The sequence below is a fragment of the Oryctolagus cuniculus genome, chromosome 13 (assembly GCF_964237555.1).
Source record: "Oryctolagus cuniculus chromosome 13, mOryCun1.1, whole genome shotgun sequence".
Classification (NCBI taxonomy): Eukaryota; Metazoa; Chordata; class Mammalia; order Lagomorpha; family Leporidae; genus Oryctolagus; species Oryctolagus cuniculus.
Genome location: NC_091444.1, coordinates 13,909,067 through 13,930,133, shown reverse-complemented (window position 1 = coordinate 13,930,133; position 21,067 = coordinate 13,909,067). Strand labels below are relative to the sequence as shown.

General features: G+C 37.3%; 1 protein-coding gene across 12 annotated transcripts in view; it reads left to right on the top strand.

Moving 5' to 3' along the window:
- The window catches only part of DENND1B (DENN domain containing 1B), a 342,830-nt gene that overhangs the window by 159,939 nt on the left and 161,824 nt on the right, over positions 1-21,067 (top strand). For 8 of the 12 annotated variants that reach the window (XM_070055063.1, XM_070055064.1, XM_070055062.1 and 5 more), the window contains 3 exons: positions 2,160-2,219; positions 4,824-4,877; positions 7,390-7,500. In XM_070055063.1, the coding sequence (XP_069911164.1) occupies positions 2,160-2,219; positions 4,824-4,877; positions 7,390-7,500 (225 nt within the window). The remainder of the gene's footprint in view (positions 1-2,159; positions 2,220-4,823; positions 4,878-7,389; positions 7,501-21,067) is intronic. The other 4 variants (XM_051820442.2, XM_070055067.1, XM_051820443.2 and 1 more) reach the window with 2 other exon arrangements.

Here is a 21,067-nt window from a genome sequence, read left to right as displayed (position 1 = left end):
TCACTGGGACTAGTGAGATGGCATTGGTACATGCCACCTTGATGGGATTGAATTGGAATCCCCTGGTATGTTTCTAACTCTAACGTTTGAGGTAAGTCAGCTTGAGCATGTCCCGAATTGCACATCTCTTCCCTCTCTTATTCCCACCCTTATATTTAACAGGGATCACTTTTCAGTTTTCGACACTGAAGAATAACTGTATTGATTACAGTATTCAACCAAAAGTATTAAGTAGAACAAACAAAAAAAATACTAAGAGGGATAATGTATTAAGTTGTTCATCAACAGTCAGGGCAAGGGCTGATCAAGTCACCGTTTCTCATAGTGTTCATTTCACTTTAACTGGTTTCCTTTTTGGTGCTCAGTTAATTGTCACTGATCAGGGAGAACATATGGTATTTGTCCCTTTGGGACTGGCTTAATTCACTCAGCATAATGTTTTCCAGATTCCTCCATCTTGTTGCAAATGACCGGGTGTTATTGTTTTTGACTGCTGTATAGTATTCTATAGAGTACATGTCCCATAATTTCTTTATCCAGTCTACTGTTGATGGGCATTTGTGTTGGTTCCAGGTCTTAGCTATTGTGAATTGAGCTGCAATAAACATTAATGTGCAGACAGCTTGTTTGTTTGCCAATTTCATTTCCTTTGGGTAAATTCCAAGGAGTGAGATGGCTGGGTTGTAAGGTAGGGTTATATTCAGGTTTCTGAGGAATCTCCAGACTGACTTCCATAGTGGCTTAACCAGTTTGCATTCCCACCAACAGTGGGTTAGTGTCCCTTTTCCCCCACATCCTCTCCAGCATCTATTGTTGGTAGATTTCTGTATGTGAGCCATTCTAACTGGGGTGCCACATTGTGTAATACAACACCAGAAACAGGTGCTTCTATCTGGCTGTAGTTTTTATTTTTTAAAATATTTTGATTTTTTTTAATTTATTTTTTAACGAACCCAAATTTCATGAGTACAACTTTAGGTCTGGCTGTAGTTTTATACTCATTGCCCAGTCTCTCCTTATCCTCTGATAATTACTACTTTATGTCTGTTCAGTCAATCTTTTTACATTTTACATAGGAATGAGATAATGTGCTATTTGTCCTTCTGTGCCTGGCTTGTTTCATATATCATGAAAAACCCAGGTTCATCCATGTTGCTACAAATGACAGGATTTCATTCCTTTTTATGGCTGAAAAATTTTCCATTATGGCTACATATCTCACTTTAAAATCCATGTTTGTTGATGGACATTTAGGATGATTCTGTATCTTGGCCACTTGAATAATGCCGCAGTAAACTTGAGAGTGCAGATAACACTGTGATATACTGATTTCATTTTTCTTAGTTATACCCAATAGTGGGATTACTGAATCATATGATAGTTCTGTTTTTATTTTTTTGAGAAACCCCCTTAATGTTCCCCATCATAGCTGCACTAATTTGAATTCCCACCAACAATGTATGAGAGTTTCACTTTCTCTGTATCCTTTCTGTTCTAACTGGGTTAAGGTGATAATGCCATGTAGTTTTATTGTTAATTTCCATGATTGATGTTCAGCATTTTTATATATACCTATTGATCATTTAGACTTTTGCATAAAGTCCATGTGAGCTTTCAAATCTTGTACCCTTATTTTCAAGCCTGCAGTATTTTAAGTATTGCCAAAATCAACTGGTTAGCTTTGTGTCAAGTTCATTAATAATTTCAACAGATGACTAAAATAACGTGCCTGGTTCTGTGCTTTTAGGGAGTGACAAATTTGGGACTCGAACACTTGTCTTCCACCACTAACAGATTTTTAGTTTTGTGATCCCAAATCAAAGCATGGAATCACAAAAGTTTTTGTGCCAACACAAGTGGAGAGTGGCCAGTAGAATATCAGAGATTTTATGAAAAGTTAACATTTAATATAAGCATTCTTTCTGAAAATATATTTCAAAATCATTAAATATCACAGCATTATCTACTCTCACAATATGAATTGGTTTGTTTAGGATTTTTCTAGTATAACATTAGCAAAACAACATTTAAAATAACATTTGTAATAGTAATAAGTATTTTCAGTAAAGTAGCTACATTTGTATCAAATTTACAGGAATTTTTCATGTAAGCTCCCCCCACAAAAGTAAAATATACTTTTTCTCTCATATATTATAAAGAACCAAGATATATTTTTTGCCAGTGAGCAAGTTCTGAAAGATCAGCCCTCATTAGTACCGGTGAGTTAAAAGGACATTGGCTTCTAAAAATCACTATTAAATTGGGAAAAATTTATTCTTTCACTATGATTTTAAGATGTGCTTCAGTCCTTTGGGAAATGGTAAATTTGGCTTTTTATTGAAAATACTTTGGAGTATATTTTCTGTTTATACTATCTTTTAAAGCAAAGTTCAGTTAAAGACAGTACTGTTAAAAAACCCTTCCCAATCAAAATAGCAAATGGAGACCATACTGTGCATATTCTCCATTTTCAGTATAGTAATATCAATGTACATCCATAGCATGAGAGTTCCATCACATTTTTGATCATACGATCTTCAGAGATCTGAAGATCTTATGATTTATCTCATGGTTTTTTCCACCCTGGAAAATTATGCATTGCATCCATGCTAACTAGCCTTGTTCTGACTAATTATGACTAGAAAATACGTTTCTCAGGTATTTCCAATATTTAACTATAAATCAATATTAAATATATATTTATGTGATTGATATATTAAAATTATCTTGGATACTAATATGAACAGAAAATAAAACATCTTTTCGTGATTAGATTGCACTTTGATTTGGGAATTTTGTGGGAAACATGAATGCATAGGCACAAGATGCTTTTTATATAAATCTTTCCATGAATCATTGTATTGCTTTGAATGTAAGAGGTTTATAGTTTGGAAAGCATAACAATATTTTAAGAAGTTTCAAGCTTTGAAAAATTGTGTTTCATTTCTGCTTTCTAAATAATATACTGGTTAATGTTTACCAAAGAGATTTGATGTGATTTGCCACAAGAAATCAGGAATCTTAATAGATTTTGATATATGTTTGGGGTAGAAAGCTTTATTTTCTAGTCTACGTAAACTCAAAGTGTTTTAAGAATGTGGATATTCATATAAATAAACACACACACACACACACACACACACACACATATGTAAATCCTGGGGCAGTTTACCCTCTTTTACCTTAAAACTTTTTCCAGGATTCTTTTTTTTTTTTTTTTTAACTTTTATTTAATGAATATAAATTTCCAAAGTACAGCTTATGGATTACAATGACTTCCCCCCATAACATCCCTCCCACCCGCAACCCTCCCCTTTCCCACTCCCTCTCCCCTTCCATTCACATCAAGCTTCATTTTCGATTCTCTTTATATACAGAAGATCAGTTTAGCATACATTAAGATTTCAACAGTTTGCTCACACACAGAAACATAAAGTGAAAAATAATAGATGATTTTTTAAATGATGATGAAATCAGATCAGACCTATTGTCATGTTTAATCCCAGTGAGAGTCAAGTAGGAAATTGATAATTTTTTTTCAGAAGATCAGTATAGTATACATTAAGTAAAGATTTCAACAGTTTGCACCCACATAGAAACACAAAGTGAAATATACTGTTTGAGTACTCGTTATAGCATTAAATCTCAGTGTACAGCACATTAAGGACAGAGATCCTACATGAGGAGTAAGTGCACAGTGACTCCTGTTGTTGACTTAACAAATTGACACGCTTGCTTATGGCATCAGTAATCTCCCTATGCTCCAGTCATGAGTTTCCAAGGCTATGGAAGCCTTTTGAGTTCTCCGACTCTTATCTTGTTTAGACAAGGTCATAGTCAAAGTGGAGGTTCTCTCCTCCCTTCAGAGAAAGGTACCTCCTTCTTTGATGACCTATTCTTTCCACTGGGATCTCACTCACAGAGATCTCTCATTTAAGTCTTTTTGTTTTGCCAGAGTGTCTTGGCTTTCTATGCCTGAAATACTCTCATGGGCTTTTCAGCCAGATCCACGTGCCTTAAGGGCTGATTCTGAGGCCAGAGTGCTGTTTAGGACATCCACCATTCTATGAGTCTGCTGTGTATCTCGCTTCCCATGTTGGATCACTCTCCCTTTTATTTATTCTATCGGTTAGTATTAGCAGGTACTAGACTTGTTTATGTGATCCCTTTGACTCTTAGTCCTTTCATTATGATCAATTGTGAACTGAAATTGATCACTTGGACTAGTGAGATGGCATTGGTACATGCCACCTTGATGGGATTGAATTGGAATCCCCTGGTATGTTTCTAACTCTACCATTTGGGGCAAGTCAGCTTGAGCATGTCCCAAATTGTACATCTCTTCCCTCTCTTATTCCTACTCTTATGTTTAACAGGGATCACATTTCAGTTAAATTTCAACACTTAAGAATAACTGTGTATTAATTACAGAATTAAACCAGTAGTATTAAGTAGAACAGACAAAAAATACTAAGAGGGATAATGTATTAAGTTGTTCATTAACAGTCAGGGCAATGCTGATCAAGTCACCTTTTCTCATAGTGTCCATTTCACTTCAACAGGTTTCCTTTTTGGTGTTCAGTCGTTATTTCAATTTTGTTCAATTTTTCAGTGAATTAGTTTTAATTGACACCTAACTATTAAAGCTATTAAATCACATCATCTTACAGATCTCTCAAATTCAGCAAATCCTGTGCCAGGCTATGGACTTATTAATTTAGCCAGTATTTTTTCTTGTCTTTATCCTCAGTTACATGAGGATTTTATGTATGTCATAAAATTTTAACTCTCCTTTTCTTATGTGATTCATTTCTGTTGATCAGCATTCCTACTTCATTACCCCTGACGTAACTGGACTCCCCACAATACCTGAGAGTGTAAGTTTTTCTGTTTTCTACTTTATTTTGGTCTCATTGTTTTTATGAACTTCTGTATAGAGAAATAGGATACATAGTAATTACCTGTGTTATTGAGAAATACTGAAGAAATAAGGAATGATGGTATTATCTTTTTTCTCTTTTTGTATCTACCCCTTTACACCTTTCTTAAAATCTGGCTGTAGACAAGGAAAATGGTGAGGGAAAATGTATTTCTGTGGTTTGGAATAGTTAGGATCATGTATATCTAATCAGGTTCTATACTCCCCAGTGTCTGATCCAGCAGGTCTCAGCAGGTGGCATCTACTTGTGCAGAGGAATTCTAGCAATGGGAAATGTCTTCATACAAGTAGTCACTTTAGTGAACTGGCAGGAGTACTTTAGATTCCTTGTGTGTAACTATTCACATTTTAGATATCCTTAATTTATTGATTTTAATTTATGGTAATACCTCTTTTGTAAGGTGTGAAAGTATTATAAAAATTAATTTCTGAATTTCACATGCTCTTTAGAGCCCTAATTATCTATACTAGAATTATTTTCAGTGTTTAAGTAGTTATTACAAATTTATATTTTATAGAAAAGCTTACATAGATAATGAAGTAATAAAATACATTTTATGCTTTTTGATAAGTATGTGAAAGGGAAATTTTTTTTACATATTTTTTTCTCCAGATCCCTTTAGAAAACAGAAATGAATCAGTAGAAATAATCCAATCAAAGTGAGGGGTAGAACCAACAGGAAAACAATATTTCCGATATGCATATTATTTACTGCAGAATCCTACCATTTTTCCAAATATGTTTTCAAACCTACTGAGTGTTTGCTTTGTCAAAGCACATGGGGAATTAATAACATCCAAGAAGATAATTGTAAATTTTCTAGCATCAAACTAGGACTGCCAATGGTGTTTCAATACAGATGAATAGATAACACCTGTAAAAAGACTTTGCATCAAGTTTCTCTTCGTGTAGTTCTGAGATAGGTCATCAAAGCTCTCAGTCGCAGAGTAGACCCTGAAGTCGTGACTGCTGAACACTGTGGGCTGGGCACCCTGTTATGTATTCCATAAGCCTGACTGACCATGCCTTCACTTGTGTGACTGGCCCATTCACCTCAGCATTTCTAATACAAAGTTAATCTTACTGCCGTCTACTTTTCTCTACTGTTTACATTTCTCTTAAATTTACTCACATCCAACTTGACTTAACAAATGCCACAGATTCAAAAAAAACATTACTTTGAAAGCTTTAAGGAAACAAGCATTCTAAGGAAAAACTGCTGAGAATATATAATTTTGCATCTCCTTTGATGTATTTTATTTTGTAAAAGTCTTGTGTTTGGAAAAGAAGAAGTGAGGATATAAACATAGGCAGCCTTATTGACTGAGAAATAATCTCCCATCTAAAAATTATTTGTTTTTGAGATAAAAGAAAAATTCTATCATCAAATACCATAAAAGTGATTTTGTCTGTGAAGAGTTGAATTGGGTGGTAAAAGCAGGCTTCAAATACAGAAAATAGGAAATTAACCTTTTCCCCCAAAATTCAGCATCACTCACAGATATAGATTCTGTTGATATGCGCTGCCATGGTTACCACTTTGTCATGGTAAAGATTCGACTTTTTGGAAATTGAAGAAGCAGTTGGATTTCTTGTTTTCTTGCCCAACTAAAAGTTTTAGCCCACCTACTCATAATCTTACTTGGTACTATATTCCAAATTTATTCGATTATCTAATTCAGCCCCTTACTTTGTTGCTTTCTGATGTGCTTTAGTTTGATTGCAGAAGATTAAAAATAAGTAATAATAAGAAGAGGATCTAAAAGTCAGTGTCAGTGTATTTTGTCCCTATCTTGTTCTTTTGGGTGGGAAGCAATTTCAAGTGCTAATGGAAGGAATCAGTTTAGGACATCACTGAATTGTACTTTGATGTAGTGATATGAAGCAAGCCTGATGTGCGTTATAAGCAAGGGATTTTTCCCTAATGAAGAACCGAAGGACTGATTATAGTAACTGGTATCATTTAGTGGTTTTGCCTACAGAGTTTATGGCAAACATGGACAGATACAAATAGATTTTTGGGGGTAGCAATTTCTCAAATTTTAGTGTGTATGAGAATCACTGGGCATGTTTCAAAGGAAGATTCCTGGGGCGATACTCTGCAGATTATAATTCTGCAGGTCCAGGTGAGGGCCCAAGAAGTCAACTTCTGCTCAAAGACTTTTCAACTACTTGGAAGGAGGGGCTTGTGCAAGGTGGGAAAGTGTACCCCTCTCTGATCATACTCCGAGAAGCACTTTCCTAAAAAAGGGTTGTGATCCAAGTAATAAGAGACTACTACATGATTTATATGGCAGCAGAATGGTATTAAATTTAATTTAATGAATGCTTTTTTTAAAAAATAATAATATCCTTTGAACTTTATGACATTTTTGGTTAGCTGTATAAAAAGTTTGCCTTCCTATTCACCAAGAGCTGTGACTTACGCAGTTGCTTTTCACTTGTGCAGAGAAATCTTACAGAATATTTTGTTGCTGTGGACGTGAACAACATGCTGCAGCTGTACGCCAGTATGCTGCACGAAAGGCGCATCGTCATTACCTCTAGCAAATTAAGCACTGTGAGTACTTCGCCTTCCTTTCAGGTAGCATGCATTGATGTCCCACAAAGAGGCCGAAACCTCTGCAGATGTAGAAATGTGCTGTGTGTGCTTACCAGACAATGTCTACATACTTTTCAGATATATGGTTTTAATCTGGCTCTCGAAGTACAAAAGTCTGATTTATAGAAGGCCTTCTCAGATGCATTAAGGCAGGTTAATTATTTTTTCTTATCAGAAGATGAGAGGTTTTTTTTTTTTTCCTTTTTAACTCTCCAGAGTTCATTTTAGTGCCTTCTACCATATAAAGAATTCTTAAGAGCTATTATGAAATCTTTATTATTCACTTGTAGCTTTTTCCACTGGAGCTACTTGAAAGAAATCAAGAGGCCATGATAATAGCTGCTGTCCTAACCTGGTAATGGGGGGATTCATCTTTGTTGCCAAGTGGTGGTTTGGAAGTAGACTTGATAATAGTCCTCATTTGGAGGAGCTCTTCAGACTGATAATAACTTAACAGTCAAAGTAGCCTTTATTAAAAGTCACAGGTTGTAGGACACTCACTAAAGTGTTCTTTTGGATGATTGTCATTACTGTGGTAAAGGCAATGAGATTAGAGGATTTTCTTGGGTCATAGAAAAATATTCAAAAATATCTTGTTAGATTTCATAATTTTTCTTGTTTAATCATTAAAAATTAGCATTTTCAACTTTAAATTTTAATTCAAATTTAAATGTAGTTTTGAATAATCTTTCTGATATTAAGATTATTCAATATTATATGAAGTTGCTTCTCCCAACATTGGTTTAATTGATTAAAAAATGAAGACTTGTAATGTTTTATTTTCCTATTGTAGAAATAAAAATCTTATTCTACCATTTCAAAGGAGGACTTCTAGGATTTCTTAGGATGTATCTGGTTTTTTTATTTTTTTCCAAAGATTTATTTATTTATTTGAAAGTCAGAATTACACAGAGGGAGAAGAGGCAGAGAGAGAGAAAGAGATCTTTTATCTGCTGGTTCACTACCCAATTGGCTGCAATGGCCTGAAGCCAGGAGCCAGGAGCTTCTTCTGGGTCTCTCACATGGGTGCAGGGGCCCAAGGACTTGGGCCATCTTCTACTGCTTCCCCAGGCCATAGCAGAGAGCTGGATTGGAAGTGGAGCAGCCAGGACTCGAACTGGCACCTGTATGTAATGCTGGCACTGCAGGCAGCAGCTTTACCAGCTACACCTCAGCTCAGGCCCCAGGATGTGTTTAATTAGTACTCAACGGTGGGAAAGATATTAAAATGCCCACCCCAAGGTCAAACAAATAATTGAAGTCAGGTGATGTGAAACTGAGTCTTCTGATTCTAATTTTTGGGTTATTTTCAATTAAAAAAATGCAATTTTGAGAGTTTCCCTTGTAATATTGATATGCTAACTTTCCAAAAATGTTGAAATATTGAAACTGTATGTTAAAAAATATTGAAAAAATATATAAATTTAAAAGAGTGAGTAGTTATTTGTCTTTTCTTCCCCATATTAAAGAGTTGAGAAATTCACTCTAAATCATCTGGTACTTTTACATATTTGCTTTTATACTATTTCAAACTTAGCATTGAAGTAAAATCATTCTTCTCCTCCTCATTTTTTAAACATTTTAGCATTGTAATAAAGGATATTTCTATATGGATTTTATTTTTAATATTAAAAATAGTACAAGCTGTCTTAGAAGCCCAGGAACTAATTCTTATCAGGATTAATTAATATAATTATTTCTTAGGCAAATATGATGTGCCATGCATTTTCTAAGGATTATAAGCTCATAATTAAGTGAAGCAAAATCCAGGCAACCTCGGTTCTTATATCAAACTGGCATGAAGTACATAGTAAAAAAAAAAAAAAACATGTCTGTGGAGGAAAAATCTTCAAAGATTACTAACTATAATAGTCTGGATCTGCAGTTTAGAGCAAGAAGTAATGTGACCAACCTTTAACTTAATATTTAACTTAAAAAAAAAATTTGTTATCCTAAAGGCTTAGTGTTATTCAGGGAGTTCTTTCCTGTGTCCAAGGTCTACTCAGTACCAGTTGTTTATGACAGTTCATGTAAACTTGATTGTGATGTCACCTCTAAGTTACCATCTCTGTTTTGGTTACTCTCTAGGCAGTGGGACTGATAAAATAAGCATAATCCAAGTTCTCTTTTGTGATCCCATGTACCCTTCCTGTGTGGGAGAATCTGCTTAACTTGCATCTATCTTGAACAATTCTTTTATATATGAAATACATTAAAATTTATTTGCTATAAATTCCATGCTCAGTAGCATGTCAGATCAAAGATTAGTGCTGTAACATAAATGAGAGATGAGGCCGGCGCAGCGACTCAATAGGCTAATCCTCCGCCTGCTGCGGCACCCTGGGTTCTAGTCCCGGTCGGGGCACCGGATTCTGTCCCGGTTGCCCCTCTTCCAGGCCAGCTCTCTGCTATGGCCCGGGAGTGCAGTGGAGGATGGCCCAAGTGCTTGGGCCCTGCACCCCATGGGAGACCAGGAGAAGCACCTGGCTCCTGCCTTCAGATCAGCGCGGTGCGCCGGCCGCAGCGTGCCGGCCGCAGCGGCCACTTGGGGGTGAACCAACAGAAAAAGGAAGACCTTTCTCTCTGTCTCTCTCTCTCTCACTGTCCATTCTGCCTGTCAAAATAAATAAATAAATGAGAGATGAACTGGTTTTCAAAAAGAATTTAAGAAAATCTCTGAAATCCCCAATGAATTAACTGCTGTTAAGTTTTGTGCTTAAAATATAAATTTCTTATATTTCTGTTTACCAGGAAGATTGTGATGTATTTAATATTAATGTAAGAAACTGCATTTTACTCACTTTTCAAATCTACAGCAAAACTTTTTGGAAGAATATAATATAAGTTAAAGTATCTTAACATTAATAATTCTGTTGTGGTTTCAGGAGTTGTATCTGCCTGTATTATTTACTCTGGAACAAAAATAACTTCTTGTATTGTAGTAGTATAATATGTGCCAACCTTACAGCTTGTTGCAGATTTTGGTGGTGATTTTTTTGGTAGAGACAGTCCCTTTGTTGGATGCTGTTTGTAGTTAAAAGTTATAATTGGAATCTTTATAAACTTATAAATTAAAAAGTCAAATTTAAGCTATGTAAGCAAAAAAATGAAGAATCTTATATTTTAAACAATTTAATGGTTTTATCTTCTTATATTAAAATGTGGAATGGTGTCGGGACCTGTTTTTGTATTTTTGCATGTTTGAGTTTAATGGATCGGCACATCATCAGTTTTGTCTTTATTTTGATGGTTTGTAGTTTACGCTTAATGCGTATCCAGAAGGGTTTCTGGTAGCTCTGAATAAGAACATGATTTTATGCATGCTGTAGGCAGGACCTCAGTGTGTAAGCCCCAAGTGAATCTTGGTAGACTAGCAGAACACTGTATCAGTCTTATGTATTGAAAGCAAAGGAATAAATCATGGTATTACAAGTGTGTATCAGTTGACTTATCGCTGTTCTGTGACCATGGGTAGGGAGGATAGCCATGTCATTGGTTCTCAAATCAGTCAGGCATGAAGCCTTGTCACATGCCTCTATAATTGTACCTCACAGACTGTCTCTAACTAGTCAGCTGGGGCTGTGCATTTTGTCTCAAACACCCGGCTGGCCGGCCTCTGACAGGAGCTTTCTCATCATCCTGTCAGTAATATGTTAACTAGAGTGTATTTTTGTGGCCCATAGAAGCAGGTGGAAGGGATATTTCTCCATAAAGCAGATGTCTAAATGTTAGCTACAGTTTTGACCAACATTTAGTTGGTAAACATCACCCTTGTAAAGTCTAAGCCCATTAGTTACAAGGTTGATTGTGTGGTGCCTGTTATTTCTGGAATATTTAGAACAAGCAGTACGTGGTGAGTGCTGGAATTGTGTTAACTATAATTTCTTCCTTTGTTATAGTTGCCCCCAGGCATTTAGCATATGCTTTTTTTCTCCTTCTCATTAATGCCATCAGGGGCAGATGCAGAAAGAAATCTTGTGATCCCCAGAAAATCAGCTCTTACAATGTGGGTTTATCGGTCTAGCTGGATGGCGGGGGAGTCCGGAGGATGTCAACCTCTCCGTCTGGGTTATCTGTATTCCTCATTTGTTTCCTAATGGTGCTGCTTGTATCAGCACTGAATCCGGAACTGGAGCACAATCTTTCTGGATATTAAGGATTACACAGTTGGTGAAAGAACAAAGAGGACCCCAGCTCATTCGCGAGTTAAGGCTAGTGACGTGCGTCTTTGTCCCTGTGCTTTGAAGTTGCATCAGGGTGGTGCAGTTAGAGGTTGTTAGCAGGATCTTTTGGAGAGATATTCTGGGATCAGTTTTAAGATTTTTTAATTCTCTCCAAGGTCCATGGCAGCCAGTTATGTCACCTGAAATTGTAGCTAGCAGTTCTACTTACCACTGTGTTGTGAGATGTGTGTACTGCAGTTCTGAATATTGTGTTGTCCTTAAATGCAAAGTGGCTGTGACTGGAGTGTGGAGATGGGACTGATGAGGCTGTCAGGAAGCACTTTGTGGGAAGGGATCTCTGGGGCTTTGTGGAAGAGACGTTTCAGAAAGGAAAACTCGAGATGTTTTATGTTCAAACTCTTGTGATGCTAAAAGCTGTTTTTCATTTAAAATTAAATCACATGTTTCTGCCTTTTGGTTTAGTTCATTTATCTTCTAAAAGTAAACAATTTGCTTTTAACTCATAGAGTTTTTAATATAACAATTATGGAATTATTTGCAAGTGTATTAAATTGTCTTTCCTCTTGGTCCTGTAACCTGGTCCCTATGCAAAAGTGGCCTTAGATGATTTCAGTTACTGTAGTGTTTTCTATAGAGAATCATGACTTAATTTTTTGTGATTGTGATTAGCAATATTAAGTAAAATTGTATACATTTTTGTTTTTTTTTTAGTTAAACTATGGTTGAGGACAGTATATTTATTTTAAGATGTACTTTCTATATTTACATGATTTTACCTACTACTTTTTTTCTGCTTTTCAGTTAGTCAGGTTTTTCTGTTCTGATGAGCTTCTTTAGGTTACATTCTGCAGTCTAACTCATTGCGGAAGTCTCACTCAACATTTCCACGTGGAACTCGCCATCGTTTCCCCTCATAGTCTCCTTTTCATACTATATAGGGATGATTTGGTGAATGGCCTGTCCCTCTCATCTTCTCCCCTACCTCAACCCTATATCTCCTATTTCCTTAGTCTTGTCTGTCCTGATACCTACTCTCCATTGCAGCTCCCCACTGCCTCAGATTAGGCAGCTATCACTTCCCACAAAAATCATTTTCAAGTCACATGTACTGAATGTTAGCAGTTTCTCCCTTAACATCAAATGATAATGGTGACAGTAGCAAGAATATCACCTATATATAGGATAGTGCATACTGTGAATCTGTTACCTTTCTGAGCAATTTATTTAAATTAATTTAATTATAACTTACTCTGGGGTTAGTGCATTTGTTTATCCACTGTGGACAGATGAAGATGAGGATTTTTAAATGTAGACTGGGTAAATTGTGCATAGAACTAGTAAGTGGCTAAACCAGTTCTGTCTCACTCCAGAGTATGTATTTTCAACATAAATACTTTGGAGTGAGCCAGAACTTTTAGAATGACTGTCTCAGAAACCAGGCACATCTTTGCCTTCTGCCTCAAAGTAGCAGCCCTTCCCTAGCAACTTTCAGTTTTTATTCCAGTCACCATTAGTAAATTCACAGTTTTCCCTTGTGTTTGCAGGTCTAATCAGTTATCCCACAATAGCTCCCTCATTTTTTAATAGTACTTTTAGTCCTGACACTTATCTTTTGTTTGGATCTTCTATTTTATAATCTTAACGTATTTGGAAGGCAGAATGACAGAGAAAGAGGTTAGGGGAGAGGAGGAGGCAGAGGGAGAGGGAGAAGAGGAGATAAATCTTTCATCTGCTGGTTTGTTCCCCAAATGGCCACAAGAGCCAGGGATAGGCTAGGCCAAAGCCAGGAGCTGGGAAATACTTGTAGATATCACACATGGGTAGTAGATACCCAGTCATGTGGGCCTTCGTCTACTGCCTCCCTGGTGCATTACCTGAAAGATAGCCAGGGAACACAGCAGCTGGGATTGGAACTGGAACTGGCATTCCAATATGGGATGCCCGCATTACAAAGCAGCAGCTTAACCCACCATGTGCCACAACACCAACCCCTAGTTTTGCATATGATACTAAGTAGAATATGTACTGCTTTCTCCCTTTGAAAGGGTTCATTTGTTCATTTGTTGAATAATTATTGATTTATGGAGCACTTAAGTCATCCTGAGCAGTGTCCTGTTTTTTAGATTTTTTATTTAATGAATGCATTTTTTCATAGATACAACTTTAGGAATATAGTTGTTCTTTCCCCCATAACCCCACCCACCCAACTCCCATCCCGCCTCCTTTTTCCTCTCCCTCTCCCATCTCCTCACAATCCTGAGCTCTGTAGAAGACAAGGCCCGCCGGCGCCTCAGCTCACTAGGCTAATCCTCCGCCTAGCGGCGCCGGCACACCGGGTTCTAGTCCCGGTTGGGGTGCCGGATTCTGTCCTGGTTGCCCCCCTTCCAGGCCAGCTCTCTGCTGTGGCCAGGGAGTGCAGTGGAGGATGGCCCAAGTGCTTGGTCCTGCACCCCATGGGAGACCAGGAGAAGCACCTGGTTCCTGCCTTCGGATCATCGTGGTGCACCGGCCACAGCGCGCCAGCTGCGGCGGCCATTGGAGGGTGAACCAACGGCAAAGGAAGACCTTTCTCTCTGTCTCTCTCTCTCACTGTCCACTCTGCCTGTCAAAAAAAAAAAAAAAAAAGAAGAAGACAAGGCCGGCGCCGTGGCTCAATAGGCTAATCCTCCGCCTTGCGGCGCCGGCACACCGGGTTCTAGTCCCGGTCGGGGCGCTGAATTCTGTCCCGGTTGCCCCCCTTCCAGGCCAGCTCTCTGCTGTGGCCCAGGAGTGCAGTGGAGGATGGCCCACTTGGTTGGGCCCTACACCTGCATGGGAGACCAGGAGGAGCACCTGACTCCTGCCTTCAGATCAGCGTGGTGCGCCGGCCGCAGTGCGCTGGCCGCAGCGGCCGTTGAGGGTGAACCAACGGAAAAGCAAGACCTTTCTCTCTGTCTCTCTCTCTCACTGTCCACTCAGCCTGTCCAAAAAAAAAAAAAAAAAAAAAAAAAGTTAACTAAAATAATACCACATTCTTGAAAAGAATTTCTGTCACATCTAGGATATATTTATGTTATGTGTGTGTGTTTAAAGAGAGAGGGAGAGAGGGAGAGAGAGAGAGAGATAGAGAGAGAGAGAGAAGGTCACACTACCAATCTAATTGGGGAGATAAAGCGTATCCAGATTGTCAAGAATCATTTTTGCTAAATTAGGGAATTTGGATTTTATCCAGTAGATTATGGGGACAAAAATAATCTGCATGATATAAAACCAACTTTGTTTTGGGGGAAAATAACACTATTGGCATTTTATAAGAGAAGAAATGGAGTAGGGAAAACCTTAGAAAAGACCAATTCAAAGAGTGTTACTGGAATAAAAGGAAGAGGTGAATAGCTCCTGAATTAGGACAGTGGCCATAGAGGAAAGTGAGGTTGGATTTTAGAATACATTTCTAAGGAAAAGCCTGTTGGACATAGTGTCCACTTGAAAGTAGATAAGGAAGACATAGGGAAAAGGAAAAGTGTAGAATGACACTCACAGGACATCTCTTTAACAAGTATTTGTTTAGTGTCTGCTTTTAAGGGGGGAAGGGCTTGATGTCTTTTACTACCAGTGCATTTTCATTCATTTTCACACACACACATTTATGTATAATGTATGTGTTTATATCTGATACGCATAGTAAACACACAAATGTATGTTAAGCATATATAAGGGAAGGTTATAATTACAGTTTTAACATTGAAATGTATATATGTATAGTTATTTTCAACTGAAGTTGATTTATAAATTATCTGTGATTTATTAACTACACTTACAAAGATTTAGAGGTTATTTTATGATTGCTTTCTAGTTATGATTGTCTCCTTTTCCATTGCTAGTGGTTTACAGTCAGTTTGGTTTTGTTCCTGATGAGAGATTTTAAATTGTGTTTTTCAAATGTAACTAAAAAATTTAAAAAATAGCTCTAGCCAATTGAATTTTATTTATTGGCTATTTGAAATATTATCTGAAGATGTGTTATTAGTATGATTCTATTAATGACTTTAGAGTTAGAGATTTGTGTTTCCGTCCTGACTACTTGACCAATAGGCCAGGTGACTTCATATAAGCCACTTGATTCCTTTTTGGCATGTGAATGTCTAGTTGTTTCAGAATTACTAGTTGAAAAGACCATATTTTCTCCATTGTATTGCCTTTTCTTTTTTGTAAAAGAGTGATTGATAATAATTATATTAATATATTTCTGGCCTGTTCATTTTTTAAGAGATTTATTTATTTGAAAGAGTTACATGGGGAGGGGGAGAGAGAGAGAGCAAGGAGAGAGAGAGAGAGTTGGATCTTCCATCTCCTGTCTCTCCCCAGATGACCACAACAGCTAGGGCTGGGCCAGGCGAAAGCAAAGAGTCAGGAGCCTCATCTGGGTCTCCCATGTAGGTGACCGTGGCCCAAGCACTTGGACCCTTTTCTGTTTTTCCTAGGGCACTAGCAGGGAGCTGGATCCGAAATGGGGCAACCAGGACTCGACCCGACACCCACATGGAATGCTGGCATCATAGGTGGTGGCTTATCTCCCTACGCCATGATGTCAGCCCCTGGGTTCTCTGTTATGTTCTGTTGATCTATTTATTTTTTCTTCAGTACAACACTGTCTTTTTAGAAATTTTTTTTTAAAAATTTGAGATAGTGTTTTCAATTTACTTAATAGTCAAAGGCTTAATGCTCCAGTAAATAAAGAGCTCAACAAATAAAAAGACCATAGTTCAGTAGGAATATCAGTTTCACTCATATACAGTGAACTTTAGTCACAGATCATTAAATCTACAGTAGTATATCATTCTTTACATTTTGACAAAGATTTAAAACAAAGTTTGATAAAACATTTAAGTTGTAACAAAACTGACACAGGCATTTCTTTTTTGTTTTTGGATTTTTTTTCTTTTTTTGGCTCCCCTAAATAAGAGCAGATTTGCTGTATTTGTTTTTCTGTGTCTGGCTTATTTCACTCAACATGCTGTCCTCTAGTTGCAACCATTTTGATGCAAATGATAGAATTTCATTCTTTTTTATAGGTGAATAATATCTCATTATTCAAATTTACCACATTTTCTTTATCTGTTTATCTGATAGTGGACATCTTGGTTGATTTCATGTTTTGGCTGTTATGAACAATGTTGAAGTAATCATAGTGTTGCAGGTATCTCTTTGATACTTTGAGTTCCTGTCTTTTGGGTATATATCTGTAATGGTATTATTGTATCATATGGCAAGTTTATTTCTAGGTTTCTAGGAATCTTCATTCTTACAACACTGTATTGATTGTAGTTAGTTTTTTAAGTTCAATAATGTCACTGCTTCACTTTTTCTCTTCTCTTTCAAATTGTGTTCGCTGCTCTGAGTCTTTCAGTTCTCCTTATAAACATTAGAATCAGCTTGCTGATAACCACAAAATAACTTGCTAGAATTTTGATTCAGATTGCATTGAACCTAAAAGATCAAATTGGGAAGAATTGACATCTTGTCAATATTGAATTTTCTTTTCTATGAATATAGAGTGTCTCTCCATTTATTTAATTCTTAGATTACTTTCATGACGGTTTGTAATCTACTTGTATAGATTTATGTATATTTTGTTAAATTTCTATTTGAGTATTTTACAGAAATTAAAAAAAAATTAATATAAAGAGAATGAATTTCATGTATCATAGATAAAATTCTAAGAAGATAACCATAATGCCCTCCCTCACTCTCTCCCATATATTACTAAATAATGGTAGATAAATATAATTAAAAATATATCCATACCCATAGAGTGTACAACACCAAGAGAGAACTCTGATGCAAACTATGGACTTGGGTGATAATGATGTGTCAGTGTAGGTTCATCACTTGTACCAGGGTGTCACGGGGGTGACAGATAGTGATAATGGGGAAAGCTAAGCATATGTAGGGGCAAAGTGTATATTGAAAATGTACTTTCTGTTCAGTTTTTCTGTGAACCTAAAACTGCTCTAAAAATGAATTCTACTTTAAAAACAACACAACCAAATATCATCGTTGTTATAAAAATTGCTGTGTTTCCAAACATTTCCTTATGCTATCACCTGATTTGAATATGAGAGTTTTGCTCAAGTGAGAATATTTTACAGTTGGCATAACTTCATATTTTCAAATACTCCTCTGATATATTATTTTTTGGCCTATACTTTATTTGTTTATTTTATAAATTTTACTTATTTATTTGAAAGTCAGAGAGGCAAAAATAGACAGGAAGATAGAGAGAGGTCTCCCACCTGTTGATTCACTCTCCAAAAACCCAGAGAGCCAGGGGTAGACCAGGGGAGAGCATACATATCATTATAAGTATGTTCATCCCCATAGAACTCAATATTTGTCTCTCATGTGGATATCAGGAACCCAACTACTTGAGCTGTCATCAGTACTCTCCTTATCTCCCAGGTGTACATTAGCCTGAAAATGGAATGGAGATCAGAGGTGAGACTCAAACCCATGTGCTGATGTGGGATGCAGGCATCCTAAGTGGTGGGCCAACCATGTGCCAAACACTTGCCCTGGCCTAAATGTGAATATAAATTGGGTTTAAACATGCTTTCTTTTTGGTTTCTGTGAAATGTTTTTTCTTTTGTCAGGATTTTTACCACATTTTGGTGTGCAGGAATCTATTCTGTATACTTGTACTTATTTAGAGTGGTTAAATTTATGAATTAACTGTTTATTCAGTTAAGCATTCAGTTTTGTGCGTACACACATTCTTAGAAGATATAAACCTGCCACTCAGTAACTCATATAGATTTCAAGTTGAAATGAGTAGGATCTCTACATAAGAGTGAGGCATTGTGGATAGGTGAATAAGAGACTGAAATTAATGAGAGTAGCAGTGAGTCAATGCAAGAACTTTCCCTGCAAGGTGTGCTGCTTAGAATTGTGCTGTCAGCGCTGTGGGCATCGCACTAGATGGAGTGTTTTTCTGCTGTCCCCGGGACTTTGATATATGTGCTTTTGATTTTTTTCCTTCTGCAAAATACATACTTATTTAGTTGCTTAAAACATGGCTTAATTTTACTATTAGGCTGACTTTAATACATATAGTTTAAGAACAGGAATACATCAGATTTCATATTGCAATGAGAACATTGGTTTTAAACTTCTGTGTACTTGCAGATGCAGGTTGACATGATAAAGAGTTTTTTATCATGATCTTATCCTTTGACATTTTCTGAGAGAAACTGTTCTGTGGCTTCCTGCTCAAGTTAGAGACCATGATGCCTAAGGAAAGTTTTGTAAATTGGATCTCTGTCTGTCATAGACCTCTGCATTTTTCACACAAAGGTCAGCTGTTCCTGTTTATTTGACTGGTCAGTCCAAAGATGCATTCTTCATTATATAATGAGTATAAAATATTTTCAGTCAAAAGACATTATTCAAAAACTCATAATGATGGAAATTTCAAATCTTTGTATGTCAAAAGGCACTTTAAAATAGATGTTACTGTTCTCTGGATACAACATGCTTTGATTAGTATCTGGGCTTTGCTGTTGATGAGCCATGTGATCACGGGTAGCTGGTTAGTCTTTCCCTCAGTGACCTGGTCTGTAAGATGAGGATACTGACAGTAGTGCCTCTTCATATGATTCTTGTGAGAGTTATATCTGAGTACTTCAAACAGTCATGACAGTGCTTCGCATATGACAAGCATTCTATAAATGTGGCAATACCCAGGTTAGACCTGATGGCCTGAAACTGGACTTTCTATCTTTCCTTATTACTATGACTAAGTTTACTATTGCTGACCTTTATTGCGAAGTTTATCTGTCTGATTTTATAGGCCCTGATTCTCATCTCTTTATATGGTTCCCATATATGAATATATATATATTTTATAAGTGAAGTATGTAGGAGATAAATATTTCCAATCTTTTTCTTTTGTATGAGTTCTTCTAACTGTATCAGCTCAATTTATTTAGTATGCATTATGAAAATGATTTTAGTTATTCTATTTAAAAGTAAGTTTTTAAAACATTTATTTGAAAGGCAGAGATAGATAGATAGGTAATCTCATTTGCTCTTCACTCTCCGGATGCCTTCAAAAGCTAGGCCTAAGCTAGTAGCTGAGATCTCCTTTCAGGCTTTCCTTGTGAGTAACAGGGACCCAGGAACTTGAGCCGTCCCCTGTTGCCTCCCATGGTGTGCATTCACAGAAGCTGGAGCGGAATTGGAGGCAGCGCTCAGTCACAGGCACTCTGATTTGGGATGAGGGCATCCCAAGTAGCAGCTCAGCCCTCTGCACCACAACACCTGCCTCCTATTTAAAGATGAGGAGCTTTTTTTTTTTTTTCCTGAAATGTTTATTTGATAAATTTATTTTTCTCTGAAAGTTACAGCAATGTATTATTCCTTAAGTTTCCAGAGTATAATGCCAGAGGTGGGCTGTAACAGAAACACGGAAGTTCTTTTTCTGACTCTTCTGTTTCATGTTGAACACCTGGAGGATTAGAGAAGCAATTAGCTGAATATTTAAAAAGCAGTGTGGAGGGGCTGGCGCCATGGCTCACTAGGCTAATCCTCTGCCTGCGGCGCCGGCATCCCATATGGGCGCTGGGTTCTAGTCCTGGTTGCTCCTCTTCCAGTCCAGCTCTGCTGTGGCCCGGGAGGGCAGTGGAGGAGGACCCAAGTGCTTGGACCCCTGTACCCGCATGGGAGACTGGGAGGAAGCACTTGGCTCCTGGCTTGGGGTCAGTATAGCTCCGGCCGTAGCGGCCATTTGAGGGGTGAACCAACGGAAGGAAGATCTTTCTCTGTCTCTCTCTCTCTCTCTCACTGTCTAACTCTACTCATGACCCATTAGGTAATGGACACCATTCTCCAGTCAATCCAAATCAGCCCCTTTAAGAAGAAGGAAAGTGAGGTTAGGGGATCGTGTACAAGCTGAGAAGTGGGGAAGCAGAAATCACCTGTGCCAGACAGCAGCTTAGGTATTTCTGTGTTCCGTGGGCCGCCTTACTCTGGTGGCTGTCGCCAGGGAAGGTGACATACTCAAGAGTGATCCATTGTTGCTTCTTTTGCGCTGGGCGGATCTGGGATGGGCTGTCACTTGGACACATTAGAAATAGGTATGTGGCATTCTCAGAAGGTGTCATGGTCCTGGATGAGTTATTGGTATTTTACGTCAGAATAACTCAGTTTTACAAGTTGCAAACAAAAATAAAAGCTGTTTCTCTTAAAAAAAAAATTAAAAAAAAATGGTATATAATAAAAAAAGCAGTGTGGAACCCTACTGTCATGTACTGGACATGTCATCTTGAGGTATATTATCTAAAGGAAGACTATATCTATCATTTCCT